General features: G+C 48.4%; 2 protein-coding genes across 5 annotated transcripts in view; one reads left to right on the forward strand and one right to left on the reverse strand.

The window, feature by feature from the left end:
• Positions 1-37: 37 nt before the first annotated feature.
• C4H19orf44 (chromosome 4 C19orf44 homolog) overlaps positions 38-12,596 on the forward strand; it is a 21,158-nt gene continuing 8,599 nt past the window's right edge. The window contains exons 1-3 of one of the 4 annotated variants that reach the window (XM_043467207.1): positions 38-141; positions 5,643-6,393; positions 8,458-8,770. In XM_043467207.1, coding sequence (XP_043323142.1) covers positions 5,644-6,393; positions 8,458-8,770 — 1,063 coding nt within the window. In that variant the 5' untranslated portion in view covers positions 38-141; position 5,643. Of the gene's footprint in view, positions 229-526; positions 636-5,642; positions 6,394-8,457; positions 8,771-12,596 lie in introns of those variants that run through there. The other 3 variants (XM_043467206.1, XM_043467208.1, XM_043467205.1) reach the window with 3 other exon arrangements.
• Positions 3,615-4,214, reverse strand: LOC122440680 (60S ribosomal protein L12-like). The gene has a single exon (XM_043467214.1). It carries the CDS (start codon positions 4,212-4,214, stop codon positions 3,717-3,719), a length of 498 nt encoding a protein of 165 aa, XP_043323149.1. The 3' UTR covers positions 3,615-3,716.

The following is a 12,596-nucleotide window of genomic DNA, read 5'->3' on the forward strand; positions in this document are numbered from 1 at the left end:
ATTGGTCTTCAGGGCGCGGGGTGACCCGGGAGATGTAGTCTCTTTCGCCCTGGCGCCGTTGCCGAGGGCAACGGTCCCCTCGGGCACGAGTGTTCCACCGTGAGCGGCGGCAGCCTCCGCGGAAGGACTTCGCGGGAGGAGGTTGGCGGGGTTGGCTGGGCGGCGGCCGGGCTTGATGCCTGGGGTCGGGAGAGGATTTGAGGGAAACGGGCCGCGCTCCGGAGCTGAGTAGGTCGGGCAGCAGGAGGGCGGTTCAGGGGCCTCAAGCCTCAGTTTCGCCGTCTGAGGCGCACTGGAGAGATGGTCCAATGTGGGTCGCTCCAGGCCTTAGGGAACAACCCGCTGGTCTGAGGGGCGCCCCTATTTTCAAAAATTGGTTTATTTTTTAACAGCTTTATTGATAACTCATCTACATACGGTACAATTCACCCCTTTTAAGCTTACAATTCCGTTATTTTACTAAAAATTTACCAAATGGTGCAAACATCACCGCCATCCAGCTTTCGAACTTGTGGGTCACCCCAAGTGTATGTCTCCATCCCTGCTACCACCCGCAGTCCCAGGCAACCACCGATGGGCTTTGTGAGTTTGTGGATTTGCCTTTTCTGGACAGTCCTTGTAACTGGAATAATAGGGTGTGTGGTTTTTTGCATCATATGGTATTTTCACTTAGTGTGGTGTGTTTGACACGTGTGCATGTTGTGTGCTTCATTATTTGTTCTTTTTTATTACTGAATAGTTCTCATCCATTCACTAGTTAATGGCTGTTTGGGTTGTTGCCAGTTTTTGTGTATTATGAATAAGAACTGTTACATTTCAGTTATCTTGGGCTGAACGGGATTGAAATTCCTGGGTCCTATGGTAACTATGTTTAACTTTTTGAGGACCTACCAGAGTGTTTTCCAGGTTGGCAGTTGCATCGTTTTACAGTCTCTTCCAAGGGGTATGAAGGTTCTATCTAATATCTTCACATCCTCACCAACCACGTGTTCATTTCTGTACTTTTGATTACAGGTCTCTCTAGTGGGTGTGAAGTGGGATCTCATAGTGGCTTTGATTTGAATTCCCCTCATGGATGATGTTGAGCATCTTATTACATGCTTATTGGCCATTTGTGTATTTTTTTTTGTGAAATATCAGTTCATATATTTTGCCTATTGGTTTATTTTTAATTGTGAGTTTACAATGTGTTTTTACCAAAAAAATACATGTTTCTGAAGCTAACACAATATTGTAAATCAACTATACTTCAATAAAAAATTTTTAATTAAAAAATACCTATCTATTTTAGTTGTGGTAAAGTGTACATAACATGAAATTTACCCTTTTAAACATTAATTTCTTTTTTTAATTCTTTTTTTTTTGGCTGATCTATGGGGCTTGCAGGATATCACTTCCTGGATCAGGGACTGAATCCCACCCCCTGGAATCCTAACCACTAGGCCACCAGAGAAATTCCCCCCTCCTTAAAAAAAAAAGTTTTTTTTTTTAATAGTTTGTTTATTTATTTTAAACCTTTCAGAAGAACTAGATGCCAGAAAACCTGCCCTGCGGGTCAGGCTTGCCCTCTGACCAGCATGGAATGGCCTGGAGCCTTAACTACAAAAATATTCACAGAGATAGCTGTTGATGTTGTTCCAGCGCTTTCCACTTCCCCTTCACCGTGTCCCTGCAGCTAAAAGTTAGCCCGTTATGCAGGTAGTCCAAATACTGTCATTGTTATTGTTTTCTTTAGTTACTAAGTCGTGTCCGACTCTTTCCCGACCCCATGGACTGTAGCCTGTCAGGCTCCTTTGTCCATAGGACTTCCCAGGCAAGAATACTGGAGTGGGTTGCCATTTCCTTCTCCAAGGAATCTTCCCCACCCAGGGGTTGAACCTGCATCTCCTGCATTGGTAGGCAGATTCTTTACCACTGAGCCACTTGGGAAGCCCCCCCAATACCATCATGACAGCTGTCTAAATTTTATTGTATGCTTATTCCGTGCCCCATACTGAACATGGGATTCCTGTGAGGAACACAGGAATCCTCTTATTCCCTTTTTACAGATGAGCAAACTGAGGCACAGAGTGGTTAAGTAACCTGACCAGGGTCGCTCCCACTAGGAATTCTGTGTGGTTTTCCATTCACTGACCCCTGTGGTTAGGCCTATGTTGGGCACTCTTAGTATATGAATTGTTAAGATGGGGATAAGAAAGCAAGCACACCCATCAGAGAAACAGACAGTGAGATAATAAAAATAATTCATTCTTGTCCAGAATCTTCGGGACTGGGTTAAATGCTTTGCCTTGCACAAAATATTTGAACTCAGCTTTAAAAGGTGCATAAGATGTAGAGTTGCCAAGTTTAACAACTCAGAATAGGGGACACCCAGTTGAATTTCAATTTCAGATAAACATGATTTTTTAATATAAAGATATTTGGAACACAATGCTTTTTAGTATAAAATGTTCAGAACATTTTACCTTAAAATATTTGGGTCATACTTAATTTTTAAAAATTATTTGCTGTTTATCTGAAATTCAAATAACTGACTGTCCTCTATTTATTCTGATAATCCTAATAAAGTAGTTTTCCAAGTGGATAGAGAGGGGGGAAAAGGCTTTTTTGGGTCTCACAGTACTTTTTTGTTTTTTAATAAAAGTAACAGATACAGTCTTGGTAGAACATTCAAACAGTATTTTTCTTTTTTCTTTTTGGCTCCACTGTTCAGGATGTGGGATTTTAGTTCTCTGATCAGGGGTTGAACCTGTGCCCTCTGCGTTGGAAGCACAAAGTCTTAACCAGTGGACCACCAGGCAAGTCCCACCATTCAAACAGTATGGAGCTGAGGCATGGTTCTACAGCTCGTCTTTTCTGCCTCACAGACCATTATGCTGGAGATGTTATGCACACAGATTTTCCCCCTTCCATTAATGGCTGCCTAATATTCTATTGTGTGCCTGTGGTTATCTGGACCTCACTGGGCCTGTGTTTCTGATCAGTACAAATAATGCTGCCAAGACATTCCTTGGACATCTCTATGTGACTTTGAGAATGTAATTGTAGGTAAATTCCCAGATGTGGAATTGTGGGGTCATGGTTCTGTGCATTTCACATTTTCATGACCATTGCCACTTTCCTCACTAAAGGGCCTGCAGCAGACACCCACCCATGCCATTTTTTCCCCAAGTCTTTAAAATCTTTTGAAACCTTGGTAAATCTTTCAATGGATTGTTCGTATTCTTTCAGGGGTACACGAGAACTCTGAGAATACAATGAAAACTCAGGCCCTTCTCCCCAGAAAAATGTACACTAGCACACACGCACAACACACGGCTGACATATTGTGCAGGATGGGAGGAGAGGGCGGCCTGTCTGTCCAAAGCCCCTAGTCCTGCTCCCAGGGCACTGGTTCTTTTTTTTTTTTTTTGGTGGCACTGGTTCTTATACTAAGTAAAATAAGACTTCTTGGGAGCTCATTAAACATATAGACTGAATTTCAAAAACAACTTAAAAAAATAGTACAGCCAATTTTTTAAAACTATTTTTATTTACTTAGCCTCACTGTGTGGCATGCAGGATCTTAGTTCCTTGACCAAGGGTTGAATCCCGGGCCTCCTGCATTGGGAGTGTGGAGTCTTAACCACTGGACTACCAGGGCAGGCTCTCAGCAGCTCTTTTTTCTTTTTTTGGTTGTCAAATAATCCTTTCTTTTTCTTTTTCCTTTGCCGTTCTTAACTAGCTGGGTACTCCACCACACCACTGTTAATATCATCTATGATGTCATAAGGGTGGCGGCCATCAACATCGCAGCCCACAGACTGAGCTGTCCCCAGGATCGCTTTAATGGTTCCAGAAAGTTCTCTAGCTAGAGACCGATGCCACATCTGCCGGGCAGTGTCGACAATCTCATCAAAAGTGATGTTTCCACTGTGCTTAATGTTTTTCTGCTTCTTTCTGTCCTTTGGTGGTTCCTTGAGGGCTTCGATGATCAGGGCAAAAGCAGAAGGTGCCACCTCAATCTGGGCTTGTCTGTTCTGAATGGTCAGTTTCACTATAATCCTCAGACCCTTCCAATCACCAGTTGCCTTGGTGATGTCATCACTGACCTTTTTTGGAGACAGACCCAGGGGGCTGATCTTGGGGGCCAGGGCAGACGTGGCACGGACCTCCCCACTGGTGCACTTCAGGTATGCAATTTTGATCTCGTTGGGGTCAAACTTAGGCAGCATGGTGGAGGCGGCTTGTGTCAGATGAACCTGGATTCAGGATGACCGACAAAAGTTGCACCTTGGGCTCCTCCGAGCTGAAAGCCAAAAGCTCAACAGGTCTGTTTTTTTGAGAGAACTGAGGACAATTGGATAAAGGAGGAGACTGGACTTGGGGTGCAACTGGGGAGTAGGACTGACTCGGAGTTGAAGTGGGGCAGCTGGAGAGACAGTAAAGAACTCTGGGGGGTGAGTGAGATCTTTGGAATCAGCCTAAGCTCTGAATTTGGCTCTACTACTCACTGGTCATACAGCCAAAGCTATGGTTTTTCCAGTAGTCACGTACAGATGTGAGAGTTGGACCATAAAGAAGGCTGAGTGCCAAAGAGGTGATGCTTTTGAACTGTGGTGCTAGAGAAGACTCTTGAAAGTCCCTTGGACTGCAAGGAGATCAAATCAGTCAATCTTAAAGGAAATCAACTCTGAGTATTCATTGGAAGAACTGATGGTGAAACTCTAATACTTTTACCACCTGATGCGAAAAGACAACTCACTGGAAAAGACCCTGATGCTGGGAAAGATTGAGGGCAGGAGAAGGGGGCGACAGAGGATGAGATGGTTGGATGGCATCACTGACTCAATGGACATGAGTTTGAGTAAACTGGGTAACAGTGAAGAACAGGGAAGCCTGGCGTGCTGCAGTCCATGGGGTCTCAAAGAAACAGACACGACTTAGCAACTAAACAACAATAACAACTCACTGATCAGGACCTAACCTGCTGGAGCCTTCATTTCCTTCCTCTCCTCTATGAGAGAGGGATGACAATAACCAACTCACAGAGTCAAGTGAGGGTTAAATGAGATACCGCAGTTCTGAGTGGAGTACCAGGCATCCTTCTGGGGCCTGAGAATCGCTGACTTTTGTCTTTAATATGTAGCGTGTGTCACTTAATACCTGGCCCTAAAGGGTAATTCAGTGGTAACATACCAGGTGTCTTATTTATATATTTTTCATTTATTTTTTGGCTGCCCTGGGTCTTAGTTGCTGCTCCAGGGCTTTCTCTAGTTGCAGCAAGCGGGGGCTACTCTTTGTTGTGGTGCATGGGCTTCTCATTGGGGTGGCTTCTCTTGTGGAACACACACTCTAGGGCACACAGGCTTCAGAACTTGTGGTGCTCGGGCTTAGTTACTCTGTGGCATCTGGAATCTTCCTGGACCAGGGATCGAACCTGTGTCCCCTGCACTGGCAGGCGGATTCTTATCCACTGTACCACCAGGGAAGTCCCAGGTGTCTTATTTTCCTGATGGTCATCAGGCTTGGAGGGGCGGCTCTGGCCAGATGGTAAAAGGGGATGTGGTCTCTCCCAAGTGGCAGGAGGTGTTGAGAGATCTGAACTGGCAGTATGAACATCAGGTGTTCTGATTCTTAAGTTTTCTGTCTTTACTCCCTAGAATGGCTTCGATAAGAAAACCCAGCCGTCCTGTGCGTGACATCTTTGGCGACCTCAGTGATATTTCCTTAGAAGACTCAAAGATGGAGGACATGCGGAACTCTGGTATCAGTAGAAGTCTTACCAAAATAGCACCTGGTCCCAGCAGATTTTTAAAAAGAAACCAGACTCTGGGTGGAAAACACTTCCTGCCGAAAGACAATGCTGTCCTGGGGAGTGAGCCCTGGCGCTCTTCAAATAGACCGTCAACCACTGCCTCCAAGGTCAGGGCCAACGCGGCGCTCACGAAGCTGGCTCAGATAGAGAGCAAGATCAGGAATCGGAAGGTGCGGATGGGTCCGTCAGAAGCAGAACCCGAGGACTGGCTCCCTAGCAGAGCAGAGGGAACTCGCCCCAGGAGGACAGCTGACCTTTCTTCACAGAACTCAGGACAACCCTCCCTGGAACAGGCCCTTGAAATTCCTGTCCCTGAGACAGACATGCCGAGTGGGAAGGCCAGTAGGTTTCTAAAGAAGAGAGAAGCAGGGGTGGAAAAGATACCTGTGGAAGCCCAGGCTGGGAAGGAGAGGGATGCTCAAAGACCCAAGGAGAGACAACCCCCTAGAACACTGGATTCTCCAGACAGTGATGAAGAGGAAATGAAAGAGTTGCTAGGGAGCTTGATAGAATCTTCCAGGGAAAAAGAAACACCCACCAATCAGGGTTTCACCAGCACCAAAGCCAGCGAGAAAGAACAAACAAAACTAGCCTCGGTAAGGTTTGCCTGTACTTATCCATTTTTATTTTTTATTTATTTGGCTGCATCAGGTCTTAGTTGTGGCATGTGGGATCTTCCCTTGTGGTGCGGGGACTCTAGTTCCAGCACACGGCTCCGGAGCTCTTGGGCTCAGTAGTTGGCAACACAAGTTACTCTGTGGCATGTGGGATCTTAATTCCCCAACCAGGAATCGAACCTGCATCCATCCCCTGCATTGCAAGGTGGATTCTTAACCACTGGACCACCAGGGACATCCCTGCATTTTGCACTTATATATTTTGTACTTGTGTTAAAACTTTGCATTTGTACCTTTATGTCATAGCACTAGAGTCTTTTGATGAGCGCCATCACCCATAAGCTACTTGAGAGAGTGTTGGATGAGGAAGGGTTGGGTTTCAGCCAATCACGGGGACCCACTCCTGGTCTGCTCTGTAAGGGATTGGATTTCGGACATGTCAGGTAGTTTTGCACTATGTGGAGCTGGTAACTGTATACCCCACAGGACGGCACTTTGTATGACTGATCCGACCCCAGCCGTGATCACTGCCATTGGTGACCTACGCCCGCTTGCTGGTTGTACCATATGGGAATCACTAACTTGGGAAGGCTCCATTTCCATTTTTTTTTTTTTTTAAATTGAGGTGCAATTCCTATAACCTAAAATTAACCTATTAAAAATGAACAATTCAGTGGCATTTAGTACATTCAACAATGTTGTATAACTGCCACCTGTTTCATTCCAAAACATTTCCATCCTCCCAAAAGTAAACGTTACTGATTACTATCAGTCTTCCCTGTTGGCTCAGTGGTAAAGAATCTGCCTACAATGCAGGAGTCACAGGAGATGCAGGTTTGATCCCTGGGTCGGGAAGATACCCTGGAGGAGGGCAGGGCAACCCACTCCAGTATTCCTGCCTGGAGAATGTTGTGGACAGAGGAGCCTGGTGGGCTACAGTCCATAGGGTCACAAAGAGTTGACATGACTGAAGTGATTTAGCATGGACACGTGCACCAAGTAATCACTCCCTGTTTCCCTGTCTTCCAGACCCTAATAACCACTAATCTGCTTTCTGTCTCCGTGGGTTTGCCTGTTCTGGACATTTCTCCAGTGGAATCATACAACCTGTGACCTTTTGTGTCCAGTTTCTTTCCCTTAGCATGATGCTTTTGGGGTTCACTCACGTTGTAGCATGCATCAATGCTTCATTCCTTTTTATGGCTGAGTAATGTTCCATTTGTGGGTGGACCACATTGTGTTTATCCACTCATCCACTGATGGACATCTGGGATGTTTCCACCTTTTGGCAATTGTGAATAGTGTTACAAGTATCTGTTTGAGTCCCAGTTTTCAATTCTTTGGGTTTTTCCTAGGAGCAGAGCTGTTGTGTCCTATAGTAAGTCTGTGTGTACTTAATTGAGGAACAGACAAACTGTTTCCCACAGTGGCTGCACTGTTTTACATACCCATCAGCAGTGTATGAGGGTCCCAATTTCTCCACATCTCCACCAACACTTGTTATTAAGGGAAATTACAGAAGAGGTACTTTGGCCAATTTTGCTTAGTCACTCTTGTGACTAAGTTTGTCTGACTCTTTGCAATCCCTGTGGACTGTCGCCCACCAAGCCACTCTGTCCATGGGATTTCCCAGGCAAGAATACTAGAGTGGGTCACCATTTCTTTCTCCAGTCAAGCAGGCATCGTGGGTTCAATCCCTGGGTCAGGAAGATCCCCTGGAGAAGGAAGTGGCAACCCACTCCAGCATTCTTGCCTGGGAAATCCCATTTGACTGAGGAGGCCAGTAGGCTACAGTCCCTGGGCTTGCAAAGAGTCAGACACGATTTGAAAGCCAAGCAATACTTCTGAGTATTTCTAATCCCAGGATTCTCTTGCCTAAATGTTGCCCCTCAACTTCCATAGATGAGGGGAGAAGGGAGAAAGGGGCAGAGAGCGGTTAACGGTCATCATGAGGTCTCACACTGTCCACCAACCCCAATGTCGCTTGATCAGGACTTAGCATATGTTTGGTTAATTTCCCTTCTTTTGTTTCCACCCACGTAGGATGAAATCCCAACTCCACCGAGGGCCCTTTCACGGCCTATCAAGGATCTTCCCAGCTCAAAGCCCTTCCCCACTTCATGGCTGTCAACCTCACGGTCAGCAGATGGGACCCTTCGCGGTGCCGGCTTGAGAACTCGCTCCCCACAGATGCACACGTCTGCCTCCCACACGGTGTCGCTTTCCATCCCTGGTGCCTTTCCGGAGTCAGCACCCTCGACCGCGGGGGACGACGAGCTCTCATCCTCCCTGAGAAGGAGCGAGCCTGGGCCCCAGGAGGAGCCTCCCTCAGAAGCCACCGATGACAGTCTGAACGGTAGCCCTCATCCCTGTGCAGAGTTGTCACGCTGGGCAGGGAGGGCGGGACCGCCTTTAGGTCCCCAGCGTGGTGGTCACAGGGTATTATCACGAGGGGTGCATGGCACTCTCAGCTTTTCCACACCCTCTTTCCTAGTTGAGGGGCCAAGTCAGATTTCTTTCTCCCCTTGGGGCATGGGGGCTCTTAGTTCCCTGACCCCCTGCATCCGTGTGTCTGAAATGCAGTCTTAACCACTGGACCGCCAGGGAAGTCCCCGTTCTATCTTTAAAGTCTTCATTTAGTGACCCTGCCCAGTGACAGAGTGAAAGCAAATCCTCCTAGAGCCTCATATGAGAGAAAGTTTTCCTTGCTGTAAAAGAGAAGTGTGCTTCCTTTCCTTTTTAAATGCAGAAAACGAAACCAGCCTCTAAGCAGTCAGAGACATTTTTGTTGTTTCACCATCATTCAACATGATTTTTTATGTACTTGTTTATTTTTTATTTTTGGCTGTGCTGGGTCTTTGTAGCGGTGGCCAGGGTCTTCGTTCCCTGACCAGGGATCGAACTCGCATCCCCTGCGCTGGAAGCCAGGGTGGATTCTTTTTTTTTTTTTCTTCTTCTCCTTAATGAACTCCCCAGATCTTTTCTTTTTAAAAAAGAAAAAAATTTTATGTTGTATTGGCGTATAGCCGGGAAGGCGGATTCTTAACCACTGGACCATCAGGGAAGTCCCCAACATGAGTTTTAATACTGTATGTTTTTAAGAAAAGAGCAGAAAGAAAAGATGGGCAGCCAACATGGATTTCTCCCCTCTGCGGTTTCCTTACCATCAAAACCCAGTTAAATAACTGGGTTGAGTGCCTGCTGTTTGCCAGCAGGTGCCAGGCGTGATGGTGTCAGGAGCACGATGACAAACACGCAAACTTGCCCCGCCCCTGCCCCCAGGTCCCAGGTGCTGGGATAATCTTTAGCCTGTGAATCAGTGGTAGGGGAGGAGAATTAGCTTTTCCCCTGTGTCCTTTTAAGTTCTCGGCTGGGGCTCTGTAACCAAAGACAGGTTAACAGGAGAAGAGCATTCTGAGATTCAATAAGTATTTCATATAAGTTTTATGTGACCCAGGAGCCTTCATGAGGAAATGAAAATGTAAAGAAATGGTGATGCCTCCTGCTAGGTGTGATAAGCAGTGGAGAGTCCTGGGAGAATGTGATAGAAGGATGGCAGTAGATGACGGGAGATGTAGCAAAGCCTGCTAGTGGGGGTGGTTCAGCTCCCCCCATCTAGGACATAAGGATGCTCCTTTCCCCCAGGTAAAGGGAAGGTGAGTCTTACCTCAGGGTCTTACGACCTGCTTCGGAGGAGGTCAGGGAGTCCTTGCAGCCCCTTCTGTGTCTCAGATTCCTGCAGCTCAAAATATTCAAGGTGAGGGACTTCCTTGGTGGTCCAGTGGTTAAGACTCTGCACTTTCACTGCAGGGTCACAGGTTCAGGCCCTGGTCAGGGAACTAAGATCCCACAGGCTGCATGGTGTGCCCCTGCCCCCCCCCAAAAAAATCTAAGATGCTAAGGCACCATGATGTAGGGGCAGGGAGGAGAAGCACAGCCATCCAAAGACCCCTCCCTGTGCAGGGGGAGGGGCTTGAGGGTGCGAGAAAGCCCCCTTGGAGCCCCCTCGGGGGCCACCATCTGCCGGATGCCATGTGGCACCTCACTGCTGTTGGCTCAGGTCTTCAGGCCCGAGGAGATGGTGATGGGTGTCCTGGCTAGCCCTGTGGGTGTGGATGAGAAGGTGGGCGTACCTGCACAGGAAGCCTGTGAGAGTCAGGGTTGGCTGACGTGGCAACCGACAGGAACGCCAGACCCGGGTTCTGGCCCTCCCTGACCACCCCTCCAGGCTGCCCCTCAGCCCCCGCTCCTGGCTGGGAGGGGCCCCCTCCGTGTCCAGACCCCACCTTCCCCTCCAGATGCAGCTTCAAGAGAGGAAGGCAGCAAGGAGTGGTGAGGACAAGTCTGAGTTTGGGGGTCCAGCCCACCTGGGGTGGGGGCTTCCCTGGTGGCTCAGACCGTAAAGAACCTGCCTGTGATGTGGGAGACCCGTGTTTGATCCCTGGGTCGGGAAGATCCCCTGGGGAAGGGAATGGCAACCTGCTCTAGTATTCTTGCCAGAATTCCGTGGACAGAGGAGCCTGGCAGGCTGCAGTCCGTGGGGTCGCCAAGAGTCGGATAAGACTGAGTGACTAGCACACACTCTGTGGGGTGGACACCCCTGCTCTGCTGCCTTCTGGCCACACGGCCTCAGGCTCTTGGTGTCTCAGTTTCCTCGCCTGTAATGTGGCGGAGCTACGACAGTGAGCTAGTGCACGTGGAGTGCCTCCTGCGTGGGAAGAAGGGCCTCCCGCACAGTAAGCCTGTGAGAGGCGGGCTTGGCCGACATGACGGTGACGTTGCCAGTCCACGGTCTCCTGCGGTGCCTTGGCCCAAGCCGGCCACGATGGCTTCGTTCAGAGGCTTGTCCGTGAACACAGACATGCTGGCAACTGGCAGTGTTGGAGGAGCTCAGAGGCGGGCTGAGCCCTCAGCACTGAAGTGATGAGCTGGGCTTTCATTTCGGTCTTACGTCGCTGGGGCGGCCTGGCATTTGGGACTGCACTCAGCTGACCTTTCCAGAAAGAGTGAGCCGCTCAGTCTTCCATCTCCCGTTCACCCCCAGCTCTGTGCCTCCTGTGGTGGGCGCTGCTCCAGCTGTTCCCGCTGACTGTGCCCTGTCTGTTCCTAGAATTGCGGGTCACATCCTGCCTCCTCCGGGAGACTCATCCCTCCAGCCCAGCCAGGCTGCTCCGTGGAAGCCCCTTCCATGGTGCTCTCTGTAGAAGCCCCTTCCTAAGACACCTTGGAGGCCCCACCAAGTGTCCACCCAACTCAGCCGGGGTTGGATCATGTACCTGCTTGGGTTTTGAGGCCCCGCAGTGGGGACACCCCCGTCCCCCTTGCATCACACACACACAGCCTCTGTGCTTCAGTCATGAAATGAGCCGTGTGGTGGAGTTGCTCCTGACCCTGGCTGCCCGTCAGCCTTCCTCCTCCCAGGGAAGAGCAGGCCCACAGGTTGACGGGGCACTGGAACTACGTGGGGCCTTCCTCTTCCAGTGACCTGCACCCGTGGCTTTCAGGCGTTGGCAGCTGGCTAGCTGGCACCACAGAGGGGCAGTTCGCCTGAGCTTGAAACGAAAGTGAAAGTGTGAGTCACTCAGTCCTGTCCAATTCTTTGCGACCCCAGTTCTTTTTTTTTTTTCCATTTATTTTTATTAGTTGGAGGCTAATTACTTTACAATATTGTAGTGGGTTTTGTCATACATTGACATGAATCAGCCATGGAGTTACATGTATTCCCCATCCCGAAACCCGCTCCCACCTCCCTCTCTACCTGATCCCTCTGGGTCTTCCCAGTGCACCAGGCCCGAGCACTTGTCTCATGCATCCAACCTGGGCTGGTGATCTGTTTCACCATAGATAATATACATGTTTCAATGCTGTTCTCTCAAAACATTCCACCCTCGCCTTCTCCCACAGAGTCCAAAAGTCTGTTCTGTACTTCTGTGTCTCTTTTTCTGTTTTGCATATAGGGTTATCATTACCATCTTTCTAAATCCCATATATATGTGTTAGTATGCTGTAATGTTCTTTATCTTTCTGGCTTACTTCACTCTGTATAATGGGCTCCAGTTTCATCCATCTCATTAGAACTGATTCAAATGAATTCTTTTTAATAGCTGAGTAATATTCCATGGTGTATATGTACCACAGCTTCCTTATCCATTCATCTGCTGATGGGCATCTAGGTTGCTTCC

The sequence above is a fragment of the Cervus canadensis genome, chromosome 4 (assembly GCF_019320065.1).
Source record: "Cervus canadensis isolate Bull #8, Minnesota chromosome 4, ASM1932006v1, whole genome shotgun sequence".
In the NCBI taxonomy this organism is placed as follows: Eukaryota; Metazoa; Chordata; class Mammalia; order Artiodactyla; family Cervidae; genus Cervus; species Cervus canadensis.

Bases quoted from the DNA above. Each gene is read 5' to 3' on its own strand.
- LOC122440680 (XM_043467214.1), bottom strand. From the start codon at position 4,214: ATGCTGCCTAAGTTTGACCCCAACGAGATCAAAATTGCATACCTGAAG.